This window comes from Hordeum vulgare, chromosome 5H (genome assembly GCF_904849725.1).
Source record: "Hordeum vulgare subsp. vulgare chromosome 5H, MorexV3_pseudomolecules_assembly, whole genome shotgun sequence".
Taxonomy (NCBI): Eukaryota; Viridiplantae; Streptophyta; class Magnoliopsida; order Poales; family Poaceae; genus Hordeum; species Hordeum vulgare.
In genome coordinates this window covers 397,181,682-397,206,808 of record NC_058522.1, presented here as the reverse complement: position 1 = coordinate 397,206,808, position 25,127 = coordinate 397,181,682, and the positions used below count along the sequence as shown (strand labels likewise).

Sequence of the window (25,127 nt, the reverse complement as noted above, 5' to 3'; positions counted from 1 at the left end):
CCGGCCCACCATAATCGTGCCAGACACGGCACGACACGCCTGGGCCCGATTATTAGCCGGGCCGTGCCGTGCCGGCCCGCCGGTGCAGCCTCCCGGCCCAGGCACGGGACAAAGGCTATACGGGCCGGTCCGTAGGTACGCCAGGCCCGCTAGCCTGTTAGTTTTTTTATTTTTAGGCTATTATTTGGGCTGATTTTGTCTTGTTAAGCTGTTTTTTGGACCTATTTTAATATATTGGACTGTATTTTGAGTCGATTTTGGCCTATTAGGTTATTTTTTGTCCTATATATATAAAAATAAGTAAAAAAATAAACGGTCCGTGCCGTGCCGGCCCGCGTGCTCAGCCCTCAGGCCCAGGCACGTCCCGAGGCGTGCCGCGTGCCTGGCACGACCCGTTTAAATCGTGCCGGGCCGGGCCCGTGTCGTGCCGTCGTGACGGGCTGGCGGGCCGGCCTGTTTAGCCCGACCCGTTTGGCCAGGTTTGGTCAGACCTACTCCAAAATGATCAAGTCCACCATATCGAACGTCGTCCTCCCGTGTTTCTCCTTCCTTGTCCGTGTCCGAGTCGTCACCCTCTTCCACCCTTTATACCCGTGTGAGATGTCGTCCTTATCCGTCGTCCTAGATGTCGTCGTCGAGTACTCCGTCCCCCATCACCGCCATGGATGATGCCTCGACAAAGTCCGCGTCGCTCTCGACCGTTGTCTTTGGCAAGGCGGAGAACGTTGTCCGGAGGGGACAACGCGTCGAGCAGCATGTCCGAAAGTTGTAGAGGAGGGTGATGGCACGGACTTGGGCGTCCGATCTGATGATGGCTTCTGCGCCATGCGACATCGATATGAAGAAGAAGGATATCAACAAGCGCAACAAAAGAGTCGATTGATCCATTTTGATATAAAAAAATGTATGGTTTTATTTGAACACATGTGTTGAGTTGTCGTTTATTTTCTACGTTGAATTGTCAAATTTGTGATGAATTGATTCTATATGATGGATGCGCATAATTTTGCATGAATATGATGGTTTGAATATGAGGAGTGTGGTTGTGCAAATGAGGGTCGTTCGACACTTTTCACGGACAGTCCGATGGTAGATGCTCTTAGAGATAATGAATTCCTAATCTACGCTTGTCTCACTTGTCGTCTATAAGAGGCGGGAGTCCGCAGCAATTCCCCATTTCCCGCCTCCCCCTTCCACCAATCTCCCGCGTCTTCTCCTCCCCCAAATCCCAAACCCTAGAGGAGCCCCCCATCCTCCCTCCTCTCGAACCCCCGCCTCCGCCACCGGATCGGCAGCCACCCATGGCGCCCAAGCAGAAGGGGAGTGACGCTTCCGCCGCTGACACCAGCAAGCGCCGGCGCGTCGGCTTCGCCGGCATCGGTACGCAACCCGGGCTTTCCCCCACATCCTCTCTCGATTCGTAGGTTTGGCTTTCGAGGTCGGGGTTCGTGCTCGGGCTACGGCCCGGTGTTCCTGCGAGCGTATTGTTAGATTCGGGCGCGCTTCCGCGTAGGCTCGTAGACACGCGCACGGGGACACTCAGCTGAGACTGAGGTGCCCCCAGTCGAGGTGTTTGTGCCGCTGGATTCGTGTTCCGTTGGATTCAGATGGAGTGATCTTTCTTCTCCGGGCAATAACAATGTGTTTTTTTTTCTCTCTTCATTTTGTTCTGCGCTAGTCAACAGAGGAAGTGAACTTGCCAACATATTCAGTATCGACATTGGACAGTTCTGTGTGGTGAATACCGATGGGCGGCTGCATGTTCCTCAGCCTTTTTATTTCGTATACTTATGGAGTTGTTGAACTGATTATCTTTTTCATGATTACCTTCAGCATGTCAAAGGATTAAGATGGGCACTGCACATTGCGTGAGAACTTTATATCCTTGGTAGTTTGCATACAAAATTGCTACCTGTTTGACGGTTTGACCTGTCAATTATGGTGATGAGTGGTACAATAAACTGTTTAATTGTTTATTTATGATTGTATTAGCCTGCAGAAACAGGGAGAGCAATCACTCCATTTTTTTATTGTATTGGGCTTGTAGACCTATCTTTTACATTTGTTACTCATGATGCAGCCCTGTTCATTCTCCGATGTGCATTTCAGTGCTTTTAGGTAATTTGGCTTCTATAGGTACATGGCCAAATTTAATGTTATCTCTTTTTATATGTTCAGCAGATGCTGGAACTGAAGCGAATGAATGCATGCAAGTGTTTCTTGGTATGCAATTTATTTCCTTAGTCCCATCCAGTGTGCAGTATCTCGGCAGCATGCTCTGGTCTCTACTTTCTAGTTTCTGTTGTGCAATTTCAAACTAGCTTACATAGCTTGGAATTATAGAGGGATTTTGTAGCAGTAACTTAGTATATCATCATTGAAGAGAAAAATACAAGCATCTTTGGTGTACCAAAAGTTAATGTGAAAAACATCATGCAGTGTAAGAAGAATGCCCCTTTTCACCATTTCATGTAACATCATTGTAAATTATCAGCCTTTCACGTGCAGTTGCCAAATTTAATTAACTGCAATAAAGCAAACAATTATGCCTGCAGGGTTTCGAACTAGGCTCAATGAATATATTATCTTGTTATTTTGGCTTCTTCAGATCCTTAATGTATTTTGTTATTGGCATTACCACAGCAAGAAACCCTGACGAGGTGGGCTCAGCAGACAGCACTCCCATTGAGCCATTTGACCTAAACCATTTCTTTGGTGAAGGTGGTAAGATATATGGCTACACAAATCTCAAGGTAGAAAGCAAAGTTATGATTTCTTTTCTGTAGATGGTCTTAACGATGAAATAACATGCTCTTCAACCCATGATATTTTATTTCCATGTTTAAGTTTCACATGCTTTTAGTTTACAATATGGGATGCTATTTGTTTATGTCTGATATATCACTTGGTGCAGATCAATGTGTGGATAAGTGCTATATCATTTCACGCATATGCCGATATTTCATTCAAGGAAACATCTGATGTGAGTACTATTTTGCAAGTATTGGTTAATCTATTGTGATATTTTGGGACTTCTATAAGAAATTCCATCTGTCATGAATTGTAATTTTCCTACAGAACCTCAGATAATTTCTATATTTGTTACCCCAGTCATTACCATTTATTGCAATGTGTTTTTTAATTATAACCTCATGTAATTTCATTTCATTGTAAGAGTATCCGAGTATGTATGGTTAGTGGCTACCAGTTTATATTTGTTATGACTTAAATCTGAATCATTTCGTTTTTATCTGCTAAAAGTACTTGCTGAATTACTGTAATAGCATGTCGCGTTTAATATGCTTTATAGCTGGCACCTCCTGTTCCGTTTAGAACTGTAATGGAACATGATGTAGCTATTTTGATATTACTATTTTTAACAGCATATATTTGCCATGCTTTTACATGATTTCATCAGAATGGAAATCTTTATTTTGTTAATTGCACTAATTTTGTGTCTTAATTTCTTAATCAATGCTACTATGACCTTAATTTCTTAAGCTAATGGCGCCAAATAACGTTATCTGTCTGTACGAATGACTCAGTGACTTAATTCTGGATTTGAAACTTCACTTGTTCTGTATTTGTTAGTAATGGCAACTAACCATTTCTGATTTTCTCAAGCTATCAAATATCATACAATCAACTAAATTTCTTTCAGGGAGGGAGAGGGATCACAGATCTAAAGCCTGTCCTTCAGGTATGATCTGCCCGTTTAGAATATCTGTTGTAACTAAAGGAACTTCCATGTGCATGATCTAAGACTCGTTTATTCTTTTTGACAGAACATTTTTGGGGAAAATCTAGTAGAAAAAGATGAATTTCTGGAGTCATTCTCAAAGGGATGCCAGTATATCAGGTACCTTTATTTGTAGAGCTCGGCCATAGAGCATTTCTTTATTGCTTTTGGAAGCACGCAGAACTTATTTGAACTTCTGCAGTGATGTCGTGACGAATGGTAAATCCATTAAATATGATGCCTCAGATGAAGATGATTTGGAAGTTGAGGTAGGTATCTTGTCGTCCTGTTGCTTGATGGATGGTATTTTGTTAACTTGGTTATGAATTCAGCATACAAACTGAAGTTCTTAAAAATACATGCTTTCCTGTCAAGTGCTATCGCTTAATACTAAGATGCAGTTTTTGCATTGATGCTTCTAAAAGGTAAAGGGTAATGTAATTGTGAGAATGAATGGTTATGCAGTTTAGCTCATTTGCTTTCATGACTTGCATTCAAGCCGTTGGCATTCTGCATATGTACTGAATTTGATCTGCTTTTCTATTGTCAGATTGTTCGAGTTGAACTCCAAGGTGCTGCTGCATACCTTTATTCACGTTTGGTATCACTTGTTCTGCTTCTGGTTGAAGGTAACTGAAAGTTTTAGAGTATAGTGGTCAGTTATATTTGGAATCCTTTTCTAACATCATCACATTCTAGGTTCCACACCTGTAGATATCACAGAACATGGATGGGAAATGCTTGTAGTAGTGAAGAAGGCAGAGCTTGAGCCATCTGATTCAAAATTTCAGTTGCTAGGCTTTGCAGCTGTCCACCATTTCTATCATTACCCTGAGAGCACTCGCTTGCGTATCAGTCAGGTTGGACCTACTGCAGCTTTTACTGTTTATTTCTTCATGTGTCTGCATTTTTTCTTCCATATGCTTTAATTTCTTTAAAGCAAGCTCATATGCATTTCTGTTATTTCTGATGTTTGAACCGACTTGAACATAATTGCATAACCTGTTTTTTGCAAAGTAAAGTTTGTTTTGGTCTCTCTACTTTGGATGCTGGCTGATAAGTTTCTTTTACTTTATCAGATACTGGTCTTACCATCTTATCAGGGTGAAGGGCACGGCCGTCGTCTTCTTGAGGCAATCAATTCGATCGCAGAATCCGAGAACATGTATGACTTAACTATTGAAGACCCTTCTGATTACCTGCAGTATGTACGTTCCTCCATGGACTGTCTTCGTCTTCTCACCTTTGAGCCAATCAAGCCTGCGCTTGGTGCTATGGTCTTGTCTCTAGAGCAGACCAACCTGTCGAAAAGAACTCACAGTTTGATAATGGTTCCGCCGGCTGACCTGGCCGAGACTGTGCGGCTGAAGCTGAAGATCAACAAGAAACAGTTCCTGCGGTGCTGGGAAATTCTGATCTATCTACACCTTGATGCCGAAAATCCCAAGTGCATCGGTAACTTCAGGGCCTGCATCTACGACCGCACCAAAGGTGAACTACTCGGCGCCGCCTCTGGAACCAACGGGAAGCGCCTTGTCCAAGTGCCCACTAGTTTTGACGAGGACACGTCATTTGCTGTGTTCTGGACAAAGGAGGGCGGGGACGAAGATAATCAGACAGTCCAGCAGCAGCCGGAAGATCTCGCTACTCAGGAGGAGCAGCTAAATGAGTTGGTGGACAACCAAATGGAAGAGATTGCCGAGGTCGCCAAGAACGTTACCTCACGCGGCAAGGATAAATTGGCTGCTTGATGGCGTGAGATCTTGCAGCTCGAGGGTAGAAAGTTACAAAAATTCTTGAATGGAGGTTATCCTCGACGTGGAGAACTATGTAATGCAAATTTTTTTCCGAGAATGTTACATTGTTATACTGTTTCAACTTAGTAACCTTACCAGCTTATGTTATTCTCGGGTGAAAACAAATAGGAAAAACGCCAGAACTGCAATATCATGCCAGGCCCCGACCCCCTCATGCTCAGGGACTGAGATTCGGTTACTTATTGCACCTACCTTTGTGTGTATGATAGGTGGACCCAAAAGGTGATTGGCCCACAAGTCATACATCCAGAGGTAGGTGCAGTTACGTCACTGAAGCTATATCTACATGTCATATTTTGGGGTGGATTCAGAGAAGTTTGGACATGCAAACCATGTTGGACCTGACTATTCGGACCCACTCGACCCAATCCACTTCTACCTTGCAATCATGGTTTGGCGTCCGGCCAGACACTCGAGGAGCGCCCCTTGACGGCCACCCCCATCCCTCTCTCAAATTGCGTGCCACAACCCAACGTAGTAATGCCATGCTCTCGGCCGAGCGATGCACAGAGCTCACCCCCGAGGAGCACGCGTATTACACGATGCGTGTGACCCGAGCACAAAGGAGGAAACTGAGGATGGTGTTGACCCCATGGATCATGTGCATGAACTCGCGGTCGTCGGCTTCAAGGTCAACATTATGGGAGAAGATGTCGTCAGGGCTTCAGCCGAGGGCTGCGACGCCTTGGGAGGTGGAGGCGCAATACCAGATGACGCTCGTCTAGGAGGCTGAGCATCTCGTGGCTGAGGCGCAACTCGAAGTCGAGCGCTTCACAAGAACTGGCCATCCTCAAGTTGCTCGAGGACGAGCGTGTGGTGGCGGCGAACTACTCACGAGTTGCTCATCCACTATGTCGAGCAGGAGCAACTGTTTGCGGAGATCAATGGCGAGGACTCCGATGACATGACATGGATTCTCTCCTCTGCCAACGACCACGAGGCCATCGACTTTGACAGAGGGTGATAGAACTCTCCTCCGACGAGTAATAGTTTTATCTCGTGTTATGTATGAGCTATCGAATGTTGAATGCTAGCAAATGCTGGTTTGTTAATCGACTTGCATGGATTTTGAAAAGGGAGGCTGTTGCCGGGGATCAGTCGGTTCTGTCCATGGATAAATGAAGGCCAAATTTGTTTTATGGTGAATTATTTACGCAAAACCATCACAGTTGGGGCTATGGTAACAAATCAGTATCACATTTGAGCCAGATCACACAGGACCACCGGTTCTGCGCCTAATGCGTAACGCAGAGCACTGACGGGCCGATTTGGCCGCGAAAACAGCCAAACCGACAGGTGGGACCGACCTGTCGGGTCGACGTGGTGCGGGCTGACGGGCGCCGTTAGACGGCGGGAGACGGCCGTTTCCTGCCCGTGTCTTTGGTCACCCGCTCGCCGTTTCATCCACACTCCCGGTTCACTTTCCTCCCACACGAGTCATGGCGACCAGCTCCGGCGACGGCGATGGCAGTGACTGCGGCGGTGCCCGTTCTTTCGGTGGACGACGCCCGCAATGCGACCCCATTGGCAAGTTGAGCTCAACCTCGGCGCCCAACCCCGATGGCCTCTCCACCAACTTGGATTCGGACTCGTCGGCAGGGGGAAAAGGTTGTCATGCCGCCGCCGTCCCCATATGCGGAGGAGGCAGACAAGGGTGCTGCGGAGGCAGAGAAGGCTGCGACGCGGGCTCATTCGATGGGGGAGCAAGTATCCCCCTTCGCTCCATCTCCACCTAGGTAATCTCAGTGCTAGTACCAAAAACTTAGGGTTAGAAATGCTGCAACTTAGCGTTAGAAATCGTTGTGGGTTAGTTCTAACTGCATTGTACCGAAAATGTAATTATTTTGTAGGCCTGAGGAGCCATGATCATTATATTTTCGGTTTCCTTCTAAAGATGCTGCAAAAAAGTATGGGCTTGTGAAGATGTATGAGAGAGATATCAGTTATGGTAGTTTGCTTAACGTGATGGTCAGAAATGGATATGGAAGTGATGACAGTATTTGCTACTTGAAGAAGGAAGGCATAGGGATGCAAGGCATGTCTGTCACCAGAAACAACATATAAGTAGATGAGATGATTAATCAATTTAGAAGCAGTCAGACATTGCCTTTGTATGTTAAAGAGGGGAAGTTAAATATTAAGCAATCCCAGTTCACAAAAATGCACAAGATGAAGCACAACAACCAGCTGAAACAATTGTAGATTTAACAGTGGATCCATCTATTTTATTTGCTGTTAATGAGTGAGGTGTTGTGCACAAAACAACAAATGATTTTGTTGATACACTAGAGAGTGTGAACTATAAGCCAATAAAAGCAGTTCCTCCACCATGTCTGTTACTTTTGGGGACACAAAATGACCCAACTGAGCCAGAGATGGCAGATGCAGAGCAGGAAAATAATCCATTGCAGAAGGTTAACACTCAAGTTAGTGTTAATTATCAAGAATCCGAGTTTGATACATATGAAGAGGAGGATGCAGCAAATGAGGACACATGTGATGATGAAGATGATGACTCAGTGTTTGATGAAGATTTTGTAGTTCATGTGGAGCCAGAAGAAGAAGAAGAATCATAGTCTGACATTAAGAGGAAGAGAGTTGAATACATTTGTAGTACACACTCTAAAGGGGACACCGACCCTGAAGATTTATATGACACATGCTTGGAGGAAGATGGTGATGACTGTCAAGAGATTGCAGTTCCCCAGTTAGTTAAAGAGAAGGTAAAAAGACCCGGGCCTACAAGTAGGTCCCACTCTAGTGATGCTAGAAGCATGAATAAGGACTGGTATCCATCTTCAGAAGAGGATGATACATGCTTTGAAGGTGATGATGATGGAAATGAACCAATGTCATTTGTAATCCCTTCTGGTAGAAGGAGCAGAACTAAGAAAAAACCACCCAAGGTCTGGTATGATGAAGACAGGCTACATCTAGAGCAGCAATTCCAGCTTATGCTTTGTTTCAGAGATGTTTACCAGTTTAGAGAGGCTCTTGTGAATTTGCATGTCAAACAACTTAGAAGGTATAAATATCACATGAACTATAGTGATAGGATTATGGTGTGCTCTGATGGAGAGGGTTGTCAGTTCCACATGGTTGCAGCAAAGATCAGTAGTGAGCCCACTTTCTGCATTAAGAAGATGATATTGGAGTACACATGTCCCACCCAATCTGAGAAGACAAGGATTAGCTCAACATGTCTTGGCAACAAAATGCTTTAAACTATCATATCAGACCCCAACACTACTATACCTGCCATAAAATTGACAAGGCAAAGAGGCAGTTTGGTCTTGAGGTCCCCAAGATGATGGCATGGAGAGCAAATAATATTGTGCTTGGAGATCACAAGAGGCAATACAAGAGGCTGAGAGATTATTTGGAGACTGTGAAAGCTACAAATCCTCGATCAAGATGCATTGTCACAATTGCGAGTGAAAAACAAGAGAAAATCCAACTGCAGGACCAAGGGTTCATGGTCTTTTTTCTATTTGAATGCATGTGTTGATGGATTTTTGAATTGATGCAGGCCATTCATAGGCTTAGATGGTTGTTTCATTAAGTTGACTAGTGGGGCACAAATACTTGCTGCTACTGTAAGGGATGCAAACAACAATATGTACCCCATAGCATTTGGAGTGGTTGGAGTTGAAGACACACCAAATTGGTCCTGGTTTTCGACTCAATTGAAGTATGCCCTAGGAGGGACTGAAGAGGGGAAATTTGTGAAGTACACATTCATGTATGATAGAAGAAGGGTCTACTGAATGAAGTCACATCATTCTTTCCAAGCTGCCCTCATAGGTACTACTTGAGGCACATTTATGCCAACTTTCAGAGAGCAGGATTCAAAGGAGAAGACTTGAAGAAATGCATGGATGCAGCTGCATATGCTTACACTGGACATGGCTCTCAGTTGGCAATGGAGAGCATGAAGGCTGAGTGCAAGGCTGCTTGGGAGTGGATGTCAAGGATTCCTCCTCAAGCTTGGTCAAGACATGCAATGGATACTAACTCCAAAACTGATCTGGTGGTCAATAATTTAAGTGAAGTTTTTAATAAGTACATACTTGATGTGAGGAACAAGCCAATTGTCACTATGATCAATTGAAAGGATCGATATGGTTGACTAGAGGGGGGGGGGTGAATAGGCAATGACCACTTTTTAATTATTCTTAGCAAGTTAGGGTTAGCAACATAAAGGTTCTCTAAAATGACAACTAGGTGATCAACCTATATGATGCTACCAACTATAATCGCTAAGGCAAGTAAGAAATAGTCTACAACAATAACATACACAATGTAAATATTAGAGATAACCGCAAGTGGAACCAATGAAGACGAGGATGTGTTACCGAAGTTCCTTCCCTTTGACAGGAAGTACGTCTATGTTGGAGCGGTGTGGAGGCACAATGCTCCCCAATAAGCAACTAGGGCCACCGTATTCTCCTCACGCCCTCACACAATGCAAGGTGTCATGATTCCACTATGGGTGCTCTTGAAGGCGGCGACCGAACCTTTACAAACAAGGTTGGGGCTAACTCCACACAAAGCTTGGAGGCTCCCAACAAGACCACTGAGCTTCACCATAATGGAATGTGGCTCCGAGGTGATCTCAACCGTCTAGGATGGTCAAACACCCAAGAGTAAGAAGATCCGCAAGGGATTAGTGGGGGGAATCAATTTTCTCTTGGTGGAAGTGTAGATCTTGGCCTTCTCAACCAATCCCTAGGAAATTAACAAGTTTGATTGGCTAGGGAGAGAGATCGGGCACTTTTGAGCTTAGGGAGCAACAATGGAGCTTGGGAGGGTCAAAGGTAGGGTTCTTGAGAAAGAAGAACCCTTTATATAGTGGGGGAACGAATCCAACCGTTATTCTCACTTACAGCACGAGCCCAGCGGTACTACCGCTGGCATCAGCGGTACTACCGCTGACCCTCCAGCGATACTACCGCTGGCTGCAGCGGTACTACCGCAGACCCTCCAGCGGTACTACCGCTGAGCCCATGGTAGCGCAATGATACCACCGGGCCAACCACCGCCAAGAAAGTCTTCGCAAAAAGTCCGACGTAGTACAACCGCAAGGATGGCGGTACTAAAGTCCTGGAGCGGTACCACCGCTGACCAGGGGCGGTACTACCGCTGGGCCAGCGGTACTACCGCCAGCCAAGCGGTACTACCGCGAGGTCCAACGGTACTACCGCCACACGACATTTTGCGAGAAGAGAAAGGCTAGAGAGGGGAAAAGCTCCATAGTTGCAAGGAGAAGGAGATGGAGAAAAAGTATGTGCGTGAAAGATTGATTCCACCCAAACCTTCCCAATACGGATCCCCTCTTAATAGTACGGCGTTCCTACGACTCAAAACCACCAAAGAGAATCATAGAAGACACCGTGCTTCTATTCCACGGAGGGCGCCGAATCGTCTTGTGCCTTTGTCATGTATTATCTGAAATGCTCAATGCATACGATTAGTCCACTAAGGTACTGTCATCAATCACCAAAATTACTCAGGCATAAATATGCCCTAACAATCTCCCCCTTTTTGGTGGATTGATGACTACCGAATTTGCACAGTAGAAAGTATGTGAGCATAAAGACAATTTAATAGAGATAATTGAAGAGCATATGACTCACATCATATGATTAAAATAGGTCTCACAATAAAAACAAGTCTCACATCACACCTAGTAAAGATAGCAAATACGATCAAACCAATCTCAAAGCAAACACGATAAAGATAAAGCAAGCAAACCCAACTCCTAGACTCTCTCCCCCTTTGGCACCAAGACACCAAAAAGGGGCACACCTAAGACACAGGTGGTCACTCCTCATCCTCAGACTCATCTGTGGCATCCGGATCCTGCTCGTCTTGCTCCTCCTCAATGTCCTCGTTAGAAACTTCCTCCTCAGCATCGGACCCATTCCACTGGTAACCTTGAGCCCTCATCCAGTCAGTCTCTGGAGTGATGCCGTCCTCTGAGCCGCTCGAGATTGCCACATAAAGTGTCCTTAAGACACGCTTGTGCCTCTGACGGTTCTCCTTCTGGGCCACATGAGACTGATACTGTCCCTTGGCCTGCATACAAAAGAGAGTCTTCATGTGATCCTTCAGCTTCACAGCCCAAGATGGCATAGCAGAAGAGCGGGTATGCGAAGCAGGTCCTCCTCCAGCAGCAGTCTCTGTGTCAGTCTCCATGGGCTGAGAAGAAGTCGAGGTGTTGGCCCATTTGTCCTTTAGACGCAGCTTGATAGGATCATGCACAAAGTAGTCAGATTCAACAGGGAGGACCTCGTCCGGATAGGTATCTTTCCACTTCTTCTGAATAAAGGCGAACAGTTAAGGCCCGTAGATGGGAACCTTACGGTTCATGATGCATTTCCAGAGCTCACAGAACATCACATCACATCAGATATGTCGAGAGGTGCAGTGTCCTTATTCCTTGCCTCCTCACACAGCAGAAGCATCTCAGCCAGATGTCCATGCACCTCGTCCTTGTTGCCAATGCAAGGGAACATGGTGTTGCGGAAGATCCGATGCATGACATCCAGATGCGTGGGGAGCACACCCTTTTTGATGTAAAGATGTTGTAGCCTGTCCTTGGGGGTGGAAGTAGACTTAGTTGGAGCATGAGGACGCAACCCAAGAACAGTTTCTTGCCCCTGGAAGTCGACCTTCAGGAGCTGCATGAACTCCACCCAGGTACCAGTCAACTTCTGACCAGCCGTCATCCAGGTCATGGTGCGCTCGTCATCAGTTGAAAGTGAATGGTGATATAAAACTGGGCCACAAGATCTGGATCAAAGTCATTTCTGAAGGTGATGACTTCCGTAATGCCAAGCTTTTCAACCAAGGAGAGAGCCTCGCCAAAGTAGTCATGATGCCGCCGAAGGTGAGCGATGTCGATCCACTGCACTGGGACATACTTGAAGGGAACGATGATGTCACGAAAGATCATTGCCTGTTCCCGTGATCAAACATGATCGCAGCCCTTGAGTTGAGCTTTTTCATTACCATAGGGATCACGGGTACGGAGTGCCACAAAGTCCTTAGGAGGCATAGTGCGGACGTTGGGCCCTTTGGACTTTGTGGCAACCTTCTTGAATGACTTCTTTGTAGGGTTCAGACTGGAAGTTGCGGAACCTTCTGGAGCCTCTGGATTGCAGTACTACTTTGAGTGAGTGTTACATACAGGATTCGAGCGACGAGAACCACCTGTGACACATAAGACACACACACAAAAAGAGCGACAAAAGGAGTCATGACAATGTTCAAAAATCATAAGAAGAAACACACATTGCTAAGGGAAATCAAAAATAAAATGCCCCCTTGGCGGTAGTACCGCTCGCCCTGGCGGTAGTACCGCTGGGGTCATAGCGGTAGTAGCACTCGCCCTGGCGGTAGTACCGCTGGGGTCATAGCGGTAGTACCGCTGCCTCCTTAGCGGTAGTACCGCCCGAGGGGAGCGGTAGTACCGCTAGGGGTTGACTTTCAGATCTAGTCAGATTTGAAGCAACCAAAAAAATACTAGATTTGTTTCAAGAGATCCACGGCTAACATATAAACTTATCACAAGAACCACCATAGTTCTAAAACATGTGGAACTCTAGATCATCTAGATGAAGACAAGCCTAGTCAATGGGATCCAAGTTTAGATCAAATCCATGAGATGTATGATAAGAGCTACCAGATCTAAAACATGGAGAACTAGGGCATGTCAAAATATTTGCAATGAAGAACTTTAGACCTAAAAATCTCCTAATATGTCTCCTCCGTTCCATCCAAAAACTAAGCAAAAAGCATATCCATGGATCCAATGCAACAAGCTCCTAACCCTAGAAACAAATACACCAACCAAGAGAGGAAGGGGAGGTGTAGTACCGGAGTCCATGGCACTTGAAGGAGGAAGGGGGAGGGGAGCAAGCCCTCCAACTGGAAAGAGAGGGGAGGCTCCATGGAAGGAGATCCAACTAGGGATATTTCGGGTAGAGGGAGAGAGCACCATGAAGAAGATGAAACAGGGGCAATAAAAACGGCCCCCTCTCCCTTTATATAGCCCTCAGGTCACGGGCGGAGCGGAAGTACCGCTGGGTCATAGCGGTAGTACCGCTACCCTAGCGGTAGTACCGTTGGGGTCAAAGCGGTAGTACCGCCACCCTGGCGGTAGTACCGCTCCCCCGTGAGATAGCCCTAAAAACCTTAACCAAGCCATGATAGGTTGGGATCCTGGCGGTAGTACCACTCCCCCTAGCGGTAGGTTGGGATCCTGGCGGTAGTACCGCTCCCCCTGGCGGTAGTACCGCTGGGGTCCTGGCGGTAGTACCGCTGGGATCCTGGCGGTAGTATCGCTCCCCCTGGCGGTAGTACCGCTCCATAAAAGCACAAAGAGACTTAGGACTTCATGGAAATGATGTGGGCAACGACTAGTCAGTGTAGGGAAAAGGGTAACACCAACAAGATATATTGACTAGTCATTTTGTATCCTTTCTACAACAAGAGAGAAAGGTGGGCGGTGGCCGAAGCCACCTATGTTTGAGACAAAGGTATGACACCACAAATAGTTATCCTTGGGTTCATGACCAACACTCGTCTTTGAAGCACAAGTGCCATTTAATAATGGCCAAAGTGAAAGACTTGATCGATTTATGCATAATGGGGGAGGGAAAGTTCATTGAGAGAACAACACTCCCCCTGTGTCCATGCCTACACCTAGAACAAGATATAATGCAGAGTGAGGTGCAAAGTGCCTAGTTTCAATCCACATTACTTGAATCAATGATATTTAGCTCATGCCTTAACTCCCGGAACCTTGGTTCATCTAGGGGCTTAGTGAAAATATCTGCAAGTTTCCCTTTATTGTTGATGAAGTGAACCTCAATATCACCTCGCTTGATATGTTCACGAATGAAGTGATGGCGAATGTCAATGTGCTTGGTCTTGCTATGTTGCACCGGATTGAGGGAAATCTTGATAGCACTTTGATTGTCACATAGAAGAGGCACTTTGTCACAAGTGACACTGTAATCCTTTAAAGTTTACCTCATCCATAGCAACTGTGCACAACAACTCGCAGCTGCCACATACTCAGCTTCGGTGGAAGATAGTGAGACACAATTCTGCTTCTTTGAAGACCAACTTACCAGTGAATGATCAAGGAATTGACATCCTCCAGAAGTTGACTTCCTCTCCACACAGTCTCCCGCCCAATATGAGTCAGAATAGCCCACTAGGTTGAAGTTTGCTCCTTTGGGATACCATAGGCCAAAGTTTGGGGTATGAGCCAAATATCGAAAGATTCGCTTAACAGCCATATAATGGCTATCTTTTGGTGCAGATTGGAACCGTGCACAGATCCCTACACTCAACATGATATCCGGTCTAGATGCACAAAGGTAAAGAAGGGATCCAATCATGGAGCGATATACCTTTTGATCCACTGCTTTACCATTGGGATCACTGTCAAGCTTGCATCTTGTTGGCATGGGAAACTTGACCGGCTTGACATCCTCTAGCTCGAACCTCTTGAGCATGTCTTGAGTGTACTTGGCTTGTTTGATGAAGATCCTTTCTAAGCCTTGTTTAATCTCGAACCCGAGGAAGAACTTCAACTCACCCATCATTGACATCTCAAATTTCTCGGTCATTAGTGTAGCAAATTCTTCATTGAAAGATTTGTTAGGGGAACCAAAAATGATATCATCAACATATAGTTGGCATATGAACAAATCCCCTTTGACCTTCTTGGTAAAAAGAGTGGGATCTATCTTCCCAATTTCAAACCCACGATCTTGTAACAACTGAGTAAGGTACTCATACCACACACGTGGGGCTTGTTTAAGGCCATAGAGTGCCTTATTAAGTTTGTACACATGATTGGGGAGCTTGGGATGTTCGAACCCCGGGGGTTGTTTGACATAGACCAACTCATTTAAAGGACCATTAATAAAAGCACTTTTACATCCATTTGTTGTAATTTGATATTGTGATGAGAAGCAAATGCAAGCAGCATGCGAATAGATTCTAGACGAGCAACAGGGGCAAAGGTTTCATCGTAGTCGATACCCTCGACTTGGGAGTAGCCTTGAGCCACCAATCTTGCCTTGTTTCGAACCACAATCCCATTGGCATCTTGCTTGTTTTTGAAGATCCATTTGGTCCCGATGACATTATGTTCCTCCTTTGGTCTTGGCACTAATTTCCAGACTTGATTACGCTCGAAGTTGTTGAGTTCTTCATGCATGGCCATAAGCCAATCCTCATCATCGAGCGCTTCCTGTACCTGTTGAGGTTCACAATACGAAACAAACGCGTGATGCTCACAACAATTCCAAATATTTTGACGAGTGGATACTCCCCTTTTCAAACTACCAAGCACGTTCTTCATAAGATGTGACTTGACTCTCAGCTTGTTTGCAATCTTGGTCGTGCGACGCTCCAAGAGTTCTGCATTTGATAACTGGGGAGCATCGACTTGATTACTTTGCTTGGCCTTGCGTTTTGATCCTCCCTTGGCACCAGTATCCCTCTTAGGTGCTGCAGAAGGAAATTGAGAGACAGCATCCTGATCAACTTGATTTTCGACTTGAGCAGGCTCACTGGTTTGTACTTGATCTTGTGGTTGCTCTTGATCTTGATCTTGTGCCTCCATTTAGTCTGGATCTTGTAGTTGCACTTGATCTTGATCTTGAGGAGATTCGGAACCTTGTGTAAGCACTTGGACATCATGGGACACATCACCATCTTCGAGCAATTGATCTTGTCCTTGAACCTGTTCAGCTGGTTGAGGGTTTTCTCTTTGTTCATCGGAAGCGTGTGGGGCTTGTGAGGATGATGGCTCCACTTGAGTAGAGCATTGTCCTTCTCCTTCAGCCACAAGGGGTTCCTCAATGGGGAGTATTTGACCAATCACCATTCTTCTTATGGCTTGGGGAGGAATTTCATCACCTACATCACAGAGACCACTTTGCTCCACTTGGGAGCCATTATTTTCATCAAACTCCACATTACACGTTTCCTCAATGAGCCAGGTGGACTTGTTGAGGACACGGTAAGCATGAGAGTTTGTAGCATAACCAACAAAGATGCCCTCTTGAGCTCTAGAATCAAATTTAGCTAAACGTGCACCTTTCTTGAGAATGAAACACTTACACCCGAATACCCAGAAGTACTTGAGATTGGGTTTGTTTCCGGTGAGAATATCATATGGGGTCTTGTTCAAGCCTTTGCGGATATAGAGCCGATTGGATGCATGACATGCTATGTTGATGGCTTTGGCCCAAAAGTTATACGGGGATTTGAATTCCGCCATCATTGTTCTTGCCGCGTCCATCAACGTCCGGTTCTTCCTTTCTGCCACACCATTTTGTTGAGGGGTGTATGGTGTTGAATATTGATGTTTGATTCCCTCATCACCTAGAAACTCATCCAAGGTGTTGTTCTTGAACTCGCTGCCGTTGTCACTTCTAATCATCAAAATCTTTGCTTCATGTTGTCGTTGTGCTTCATTAGCAAAGTTGATGACGGTTTGTTGAGTTTCACTCTTCCTCTTGAAGAAATATACCCATGTGTATCTTGATTAGTCATCAACAATCACCAAGCAGTACTTTCTGCCCCCAAGACTATCAAATGATGGAGGACCGAAGAGATCCATATGAAGGAGCTCCAACGGCCTCTTAGTGTAAATGAGAGTCGTTGGACGATGAGCAGTTTCATGAAGCTTCCCTTCAATGCAGGCACTGCAAGCACGATCTCTGGCAAAACTCACATTTGTTAGTCCACGAACATGGTCCCCTTTGAGGAGACTTTGCAAAGATCTCATATTGACATGAGCTAGTCGGCGATGCCAAAGCCAGCCCACATCAACTTTAGACATTAGACAAGTCGCAGTCTTAGTGGGTCGCTTTGAAAAGTTCACCACATAGAGACCATTTTCGACATATCCAACATAGGCTACTTTAAGAGTCTTGCTCCACAAAAGGACCACGGTATCAAGATTAAAGAATGTGGAAAAGCCCATAATTGCAAGTTGACGAATCGAAAGTAAATTGTAAGCAAGGGTCTCAACAAGCATGACCTTCTCAATAGATAACTCTTGAGAGATGACCACCTTACCAAATCCCAATACCTTTGACGTTGATGCATCGGCGAATTGGACATGGGTGGGCATAGATGGGGAAGGATGCACATCCACCACTAAGTCCTTGATTCCGGTCATATGATTTGTTGCTCCACTATCGAGCAGCCATGACACCCCACCGGAAGCAAACTCCTGCAATAGATGAAGGGTTGGTTTTATGTACCCATTTTTGAATGGGTCCTTTATTGTTAGAGACAAGGGTCTTAGGAACCCAAATAGTCCATTCAATGGACTCATAGTAAGAACCAACAAATCTGGCATAAACATGCCCATCACCAGCACGACATAAAACATAGGATGGATTGAGTTTGCCGGCTGTGTTGGTAGGAATGGTTTTGCCCTTCTTGATGCTACCATTCTCCACCTTGTTCCTGTTCTCCTTCTAAGTCCCTTCGCCCTCTTTGACAAACATGTCCATGAGGGCAGGGGATCGTTTGTTCCTGTTCTTCCTTTTTCTTTTCGACTTGGATGTAAGTCCAAGTCCCTCCTTTCCTACAACAGCCTTTTGATTGCTCAAGAGGTCGTTTACGTTCTTCTCGCCTTGGATGCATGACACAAGGCCCTTCTCAAGTTGATCCTTCAACTTGGCATTTTCCTCCACAAGATGTACATGCTCACAACAAGGGTTAGTTGTACAAGCATTATCAATTATAACAAAAGGAGGACAAGTAGAGATTTCCTTGATAAGCTTTGCTTGGAGTTGATCATGAGACTCTTTCAAGGAGAAATGAGCACCTTTCGAGACCTTGTGAGCCTTGTCAAGTGTGTCAAACTCCGCTTTGAGTCTGTCATGGCCAACCCCAAGTGTAGCCTTTTCATACTTAAGCACACGAGTAAGAACAATAGCATGATCTAGTTCCTTTTGCAATTTAATGCAGTCATCGTTGTATGACTCCTCAAGAGCCAAACGAAGAGTGCGCTCCTTGTCTAGTGCAATAGATAATTCAGCAATCTCATCGGCATAGTCACGACTATGTCCTTGCAGCTCGAAGATAGTCTCCTCATGAGACTCGATGAGGTCATTAGCCTCACCCAGTTGTTCCAAAAGAGAAACAAAGTGCTTCTTGGGTTATCCTTTGACCATACACAGAAATTTGTCAAGATAATGCTCGTTAAGTTCCACAACATCACTATCATCAACACAATTCAACAATGAAGGAGCAGTAGTGATGGTGGTATTAATGCTGGGTGTTACCTGATCGATACCTTTGGCCATGAGGCACTTGGCGATGTGGTTATCGTTGGGGGCGTTGAAGAGAGACATATTGGGAGAAGGGGTGGCAATGGCTACAGTCGCAGTTGCCGCCATATCGTCATCGTCATCATCACCGGAGGGGTACTCTTCAAGTGCCACCATACCCCTTGGGTGGGGTTTCTTGACAAAGTTTTTCTTGTTTGGACATGACTTGGTCTTGTCTTTGCGAATGAGCTTGCCCCCGTTGTCTTCCCTCTTATCATAGGGACATTCTGCCACGAAGTGACTCACATTGCCGCAGTTATAGCATGTCCTCACACGTTGCTTGGACTTGAACCCACTTGAGTTATTCTTGGAGAAGTTGGGCCTAGAGTTCCTCTTGTTGCCCCAGAATTGCCTTGACACAAGAGCCATGTGCTCGTGATAAGCATATTTAGTGTCTTCAGGGCAACTCTCCTCTTCCTCATCCTATTCTTCTTCTTCAGAAGCAACCTTTGCCTTTAAAGCAAGGTTGGGTGAAGCTGTCTTTGGTCGAACGCGAGCAAGTGCATTATCAGCGGTCTTGTTCATGATTGACATTGCAATGAATTCATCCAACACCTCACTGTAAGAAAAGGAGTGGAAATATGGTCGTTGGCGAATGACGAATGACATGGCTTTGCTAATTGGCATGATGGCCTTGAGAAACTTGCGCTTGATCCATGTGTCATCCACATCCTTGCTCCCACGATCCTTGAGAGCAACAACAATAGCAGTCACCCTTCGATAGAGATCACGAGGGTCCTCATCTTCCTTCATCACAAACTTGTTGGAAATATGCCCTAGAGGCAATAATAAATTAGTTATTATTATATTTCTTTGTTCATGATAATCGTTTATTATCCATGCTATAATTGTATTGATTGGAAACACAATACTTGTGTGGATACATAGACAAAACACTGTCCCTAGTAAGCCTCTAGTTGACTAGCTCGTTGATCAAAGATGGTCAAGGTCTCCTAACCATAGGCAAGTGTTGTCACTTGATAACGGGATCACATCATTAGGAAAATCATGTGATGGACTAGACCCAAACTAATGAACGTAGCATGTTGATCGTGTCATTTTGTTGCTACTGTTTTTCTGCGTGTCAAGTATTTATTCCTATGACCATGAGATCATATAACTCACTGGCACCGGACGAATACCTTGTGTGTATCAAATGTCGCAACGTAACTGAGTGACTATAAAGGAGCTCTACAGGTATGTCCGAATGTGCCCGTTGAGTTAGCATGGATCAAGACTGGGATTTGTCACTCCGTGTGACGGAGAGGTATCTAGGGGACCACTCGGTAATACAACATCACACACAAGCCTTGCAAGCAATGTGACTTAGTGTAAGTCACGGGATCTTGTATTACGGAACGAGTAAAGAGACTTGCCGGTAAACGAGATTGAAATAGGTATGCGGATACTGACGATCGAATCTCGGGCAAGTAACATACCGAAGGACAAAGGGAATGACATACGGGATTATATGAATCCTTGGCACTGAGGTTCAAATGATAAGATCTTCGTAGAATATGTAGGATCCAATATAGGCATCTAGGTCCCGATATTGGATATTGACCGAGGAGTCCCTCGGGTCATGTCTACATAGTTCTCGAACCCGCAGGGTCTGCACACTTAAGGTTCGACGTTGTTTTATGCATATTTGAGTTATATGGTTGGTTACCGAATGTTGTTCGGAGTCCCGGATGAGATCACGGACGTCACGAGGGTTTCCGGAATGGTCCGGAGACAAAGAATGATATATATGATGACCTTATTTGATTACGTGAAGGTTTTCGGAATTACCGGGAATGACGAATGGGTTCCGGATGTTCACCGGGTGGGGGGGGGGATCCCACCCCGGGGAAGCCCATAGGCCTTAGGGGTGCCGCACCATCCCTTAGTGGGCTGGTGGGCAAGCCCAAGAAGGCCCCTGCGCAGGAAGGAAGAAAATCAAAGAGAAAAAAGAAAAAAAAGGGGAAGTGGGAAGGAAGGGAAGGACTCCACCTTCCAATCCTAGTTGGACTAGGATTGGAGGAGGAATCCTCCTCCCCCCTTCGGCCGACCCCCCTTGTGGCTCCTTGAGCCTCAAGGCAAGGCCCCTCCCCTCCCACCTATATATACGGAGGTTTTAAGGCTGATTTGAGACAAATTTTGCCACGACAACCCGACCATATACCTCCACGGTTTTTCCTCTAGATTATATTTCTGCGGAGCTCGGGCGGAGCCCTGCTGAGATAGATCATCACCAACCTTCGGAGCGCCGTCACGCTGCCGGAGAACTCATCTACCTCTCCGTATCTCTTGCTGGATCAAGAAGGCCGAGATCATCGTCGAGGTGTACGTGTGCTGAACGCGGAGGTGTCGTCTGTTTGGCACTAGATCGGAACGGATCATGAGATGGATCCCAAGACGGTTCGTGCAACGGATCACGAGATGGTTCGTGGGACGTATCGCGGGACGGATCGTGGGACGTATCGCGGGACGGTTTGTGGGACGGTTCGCGGGGCAGATCGAGGGACGTGAGGACGTTCCACTACATCAACCGCGTTTCTTAAAGCTTCTGCTGTGCGATCTAGAAGGGTACGTAGATTGGAAATCCCCTCTCGTAGATGGACATCACCATGATAGGTCTTCATGCCCGTAGGATTTTTTTTGTTTCCCATGCGACGTTCCCCAACAAAACTCATCGGCCTCATCAAGCACCACTTCATAGTTGGACCGTTGAATTCTTGAGCTTCCCTTGTTGTGACAGTCCGAGACCGACGCTCCAGAGATTCCCTCATTTATTCCGTTTCCGTCGTGTGGCTATTTTATTTTGTTGGTTGCATCATCATTTAGTTTTCATCATCGCATCATGCATGGCATCTTGCATCGGTTGTCTCGTGTGGTGTTTTGAGTGTTGTGCTTCGAGTGATCACCGAGTCGTAGAGCGATAGAAGTTCCCCTTCTCTCCCTCTTATTTCGTTTTTGTGGTTTTTGCTAAAGAGTTCAGTTTTAACCCCTTCAAAAAAGGTTCGTCTTCTTTCAAAAGCCCTTCTATTAAATGTGGGGGCAACCCCTTGGGTTCCTTTATTTTTTTCCTTTTGTTTATTTTTAAAACTAGAGACTCTTTTATTTATAAAAGGGGTTTATTTTATTATTAAAAAAGGGTATTATTTTAATTCTTAAAAAGGTTTCATCTTATTTGTTTTAAAATTCCCAAGCTATTTTATAGTTGGGGTATATTTTTAAAAAGGGAGATAAAAACATTTTTCTATTTGTTAAGAAAACCTTTTCCATTTTTTGTTGGAGTTTTTCTGTTTTTTTTAAAGAGGAAAAAAACTAACAGGGAAAGAAAGGCTCGAGGCAAACCGGCCCAACCCTAGCGACAGGGGAGCCTTCCCTCGCTCGATCCCCCTGTTCCCCCTCCTCGCGCCGTCATCGTCCTCTCGTCCTCCCCAGCATCTCCTGCCCGATCCCCCCCTAGGCCGCCATGCTCACTGCGCCCCGCCGGCTCGCCTCGCCGCCAGAGTCCCTCATGAACCCGCGCCGCCTCACCCCTCTCCCTCGCGAGCTCGCCGCCTCGGCGCCGCGTGCAACCCGTGGTCGCCGCCAGCCCCACAGGTGCCCGTCCCCGCGAGGCTGCCCGCCATGGCCGTCTCCTGCATCGCCGCCCTCGTCCCGTGCCGCGGCCTCCCTTCCTCCCTCGCCCTCGCCCCGTGCTCGCCCTTGGTCGCCGGCCGAGCCGCCCTCTCGTCTTGCCGCGCTGCCGAGCTGGCTCCCGCCCCTGCGCGTCGCCGCCGGCCTCTGCTGCTCCTGCTCGCCGGTGCAGCCGCCCCGCCTGCGGGTCCCCTGCGCTGCCAACAGCTTGCCGTGCTCGCCTCCGGCAGCCCCTGCTGCTGCTCGCCGAACCCCCCCGCGCCGCGATGCCGTTTTGTTGCTGCCACTGTGCCTGCCTGCCTCGTTGTGCGTGTTGCTGTCGCTTGTTGTAGGTGCCGTGGCTGATGCCTGTTGCTGCCAGCTTGCTGCGGCGTGCGATTTGCCTTGCTATTGCCTTGCTGTTGCTGTGCTAGCTAGCGATGCTTGCTGTTGCGTTGGCTGTAGCTGTTGCTTAGTGCTAGACTGCTAGCTGCTGCTAGTAGCTCCTGCTCCTGCTGCCGTGTTGCTGCTAGTTGCCGAGTGTCGCTGTGCTGTGTCTACATGTTGCTGCTGTCGACATGTTGCATGCTGTTGTAGATGCTAGTGCTGTCGGGCATGCTGTTGCTATGCCATAGCTACTGCTGTGATTGCATTTTGCGTGCATGTGCTGTCTTGCTTGCTGCCGCTTTGCCTTGCTGTCACTAGTTGCTTAGGTGCTTGCTTGCCGGTTTTTCCTGCTTGCTGTTGCCAGTAGTGGCGGTCGCCTAGTGCTGTTGCTAGATAGCTGCATGATTGTTGTTGTTGTTGCTTTGATGCTTGCCGTTTTGCTCCTGCGGGTAGATGTTGTAGCTGCTGCTTGTTGTTTGCCTGCTAGCGCTAGCCGGGTTGCCTGCCGTGGCTTGCCGTTAGATGTTAGTCGCTAGCGGTTGCCGCTGTCGCGGGTTGCCGTCACCGAAGACCGCGTGCACCATCCCCTCCTTCATGGAACCGACAAGATCGGCGAGTACAACTACGTCCTCGACGACCCCCGGACCGTGTCCGTCTACCGACGCCGAAGACCGTGCACCAACGACAAGAGAACGACTACCGTCGACGTGACCCGAGTACCACTACTTCCACGACGACCACGACTTCCACGACGTCCGCTACGAACCGGTCCGCTCCGATATGCACGCGTCAAAGGTATACCGATGGAACGTGTCGTGAACCGTATACATGTGTCGTATTAGTTGAATGTATGTTGCACCGTATGTTTGACGTTGCACGTTGTCCCTCTATGTTGTGCCCGACACATGGGAACCCGAGATACGGGATCACCCCATCTTTATTTAACGTTCCCGCACACGCTTCCTAAACGTTGGCACCGATTTCTCGACGAGTTATCGGGATAGGAACGTTGCTGTGGCATCGTATCCGATTTGACGCCATAGTCCCCTTTCGCTCGCCGTGGCGACACTTGTTTCTTTCTCTTCTTGCCGTGGTGTTGATAACCTTGCATGCATGACACATACATGGCATATACCGTGTGTTGCATGTTCTTGTGCCGTAGCTCCGATCTTTGTTTCGTGTGTGAACCGACTAGGATGACTTCTAGGATCACCGCTTCACCCCTTGCCATGTTAACCACACTTAATATTGCGTGTAAATAATCGGGAGTGAATTAAAATAATTAAACATGGAGTTTCGTCGATATGCAACCCGTTGCATATCGAGCTTCACTTAATGTGTAGTGTTTGCGTGAGGTGAATTGCCATGCCATCCCTTGCATATTGAACTGATCATGCATCATATTAGGGTATGCATCATGTCTTGCTTTTGTTGTGGTGAATATCTGTGTTGATGTTTGTTTCCGGTTTGCTCCGTCTCGATAGAGTTCCGCAAGCGTGTCGGAATGTGAGGACCCGTTCGACTACGTTGGTTCGCCGATTTTCGGAGTTGTTCTTCTTCCAAGCGGGATCTCAGGCAAGATGACCACTTCCCTAGATATCATTACTATCATTGCCATGCTAGTTTTACCATTTCTATCGATTATGTCTCGTTGCCTACCACATGTTAAATATCAGCCTCTCAATCATTCCATGATAACCTTCGACCTGCTCGACCTAGCAAACCACAGATTGACTATGTTACCGCTTGCTTAACCCAGTGTTAGTGTTGCTAGTTGCAGGTGCATTGCTTCCATGTGAAAGCATGGGTTCCTTGTTATATCACCATATTAATGCTATTTAATTTAACGCACCTATATACTTGGTAAAAGGTGGAAGGCTCGGCCTTTCTAGCCTGGTGTTTTGTTCCACCTTTGCCCCCTTAGTTTCGGCTACCGTTGTTATGTTCCATAAACGAGCGCTCCTAACACGATCGGGGTTGTTATGGGGACCCCCTTGATAATTCGTTTTAGATTAAAGCTGCTCCGGCAAGGCCCAACATTGGTTCTACATTTGCCCAACATAACAATTTTGTTAACACTGAAATGCATAGGGCGTCATGAACCCGAGGAGTAATTTTTACATAAACAGGGGGGGCCAGTGCTGATGGTGTTGGTCCCAAACGGTCTGCCTGCGGGGCCACCACGGGGAAACTCGAGGTTTG

The 25,127-nt window shown here is 46.5% G+C and overlaps 1 protein-coding gene across 2 annotated transcripts; it reads left to right on the top strand.

Annotated features, from left to right (window-relative positions):
• Nucleotides 1-1,172: 1,172 nt before the first annotated feature.
• Nucleotides 1,173-5,643, top strand: LOC123395026 (probable histone acetyltransferase type B catalytic subunit). 2 transcript variants are annotated; one of them, XM_045089939.1, is made up of 10 exons: nucleotides 1,173-1,380; nucleotides 2,182-2,223; nucleotides 2,644-2,753; nucleotides 2,915-2,983; nucleotides 3,662-3,700; nucleotides 3,786-3,859; nucleotides 3,942-4,008; nucleotides 4,290-4,368; nucleotides 4,439-4,599; nucleotides 4,819-5,643. In XM_045089939.1, the coding sequence occupies exons 1-10, from the start codon at nucleotides 1,302-1,304 to the stop codon at nucleotides 5,488-5,490; spliced, it is 1,392 nt and encodes a 463-aa protein (XP_044945874.1). In that variant the 5' UTR covers nucleotides 1,173-1,301; the 3' UTR covers nucleotides 5,491-5,643. The 2 variants fall into 2 exon arrangements, with proteins under 2 accessions (XP_044945874.1, XP_044945873.1); XM_045089938.1 differs by having other exon boundaries at nucleotides 1,187-1,380; nucleotides 2,179-2,223.
• Nucleotides 5,644-25,127: the final 19,484 nt, after the last annotated feature.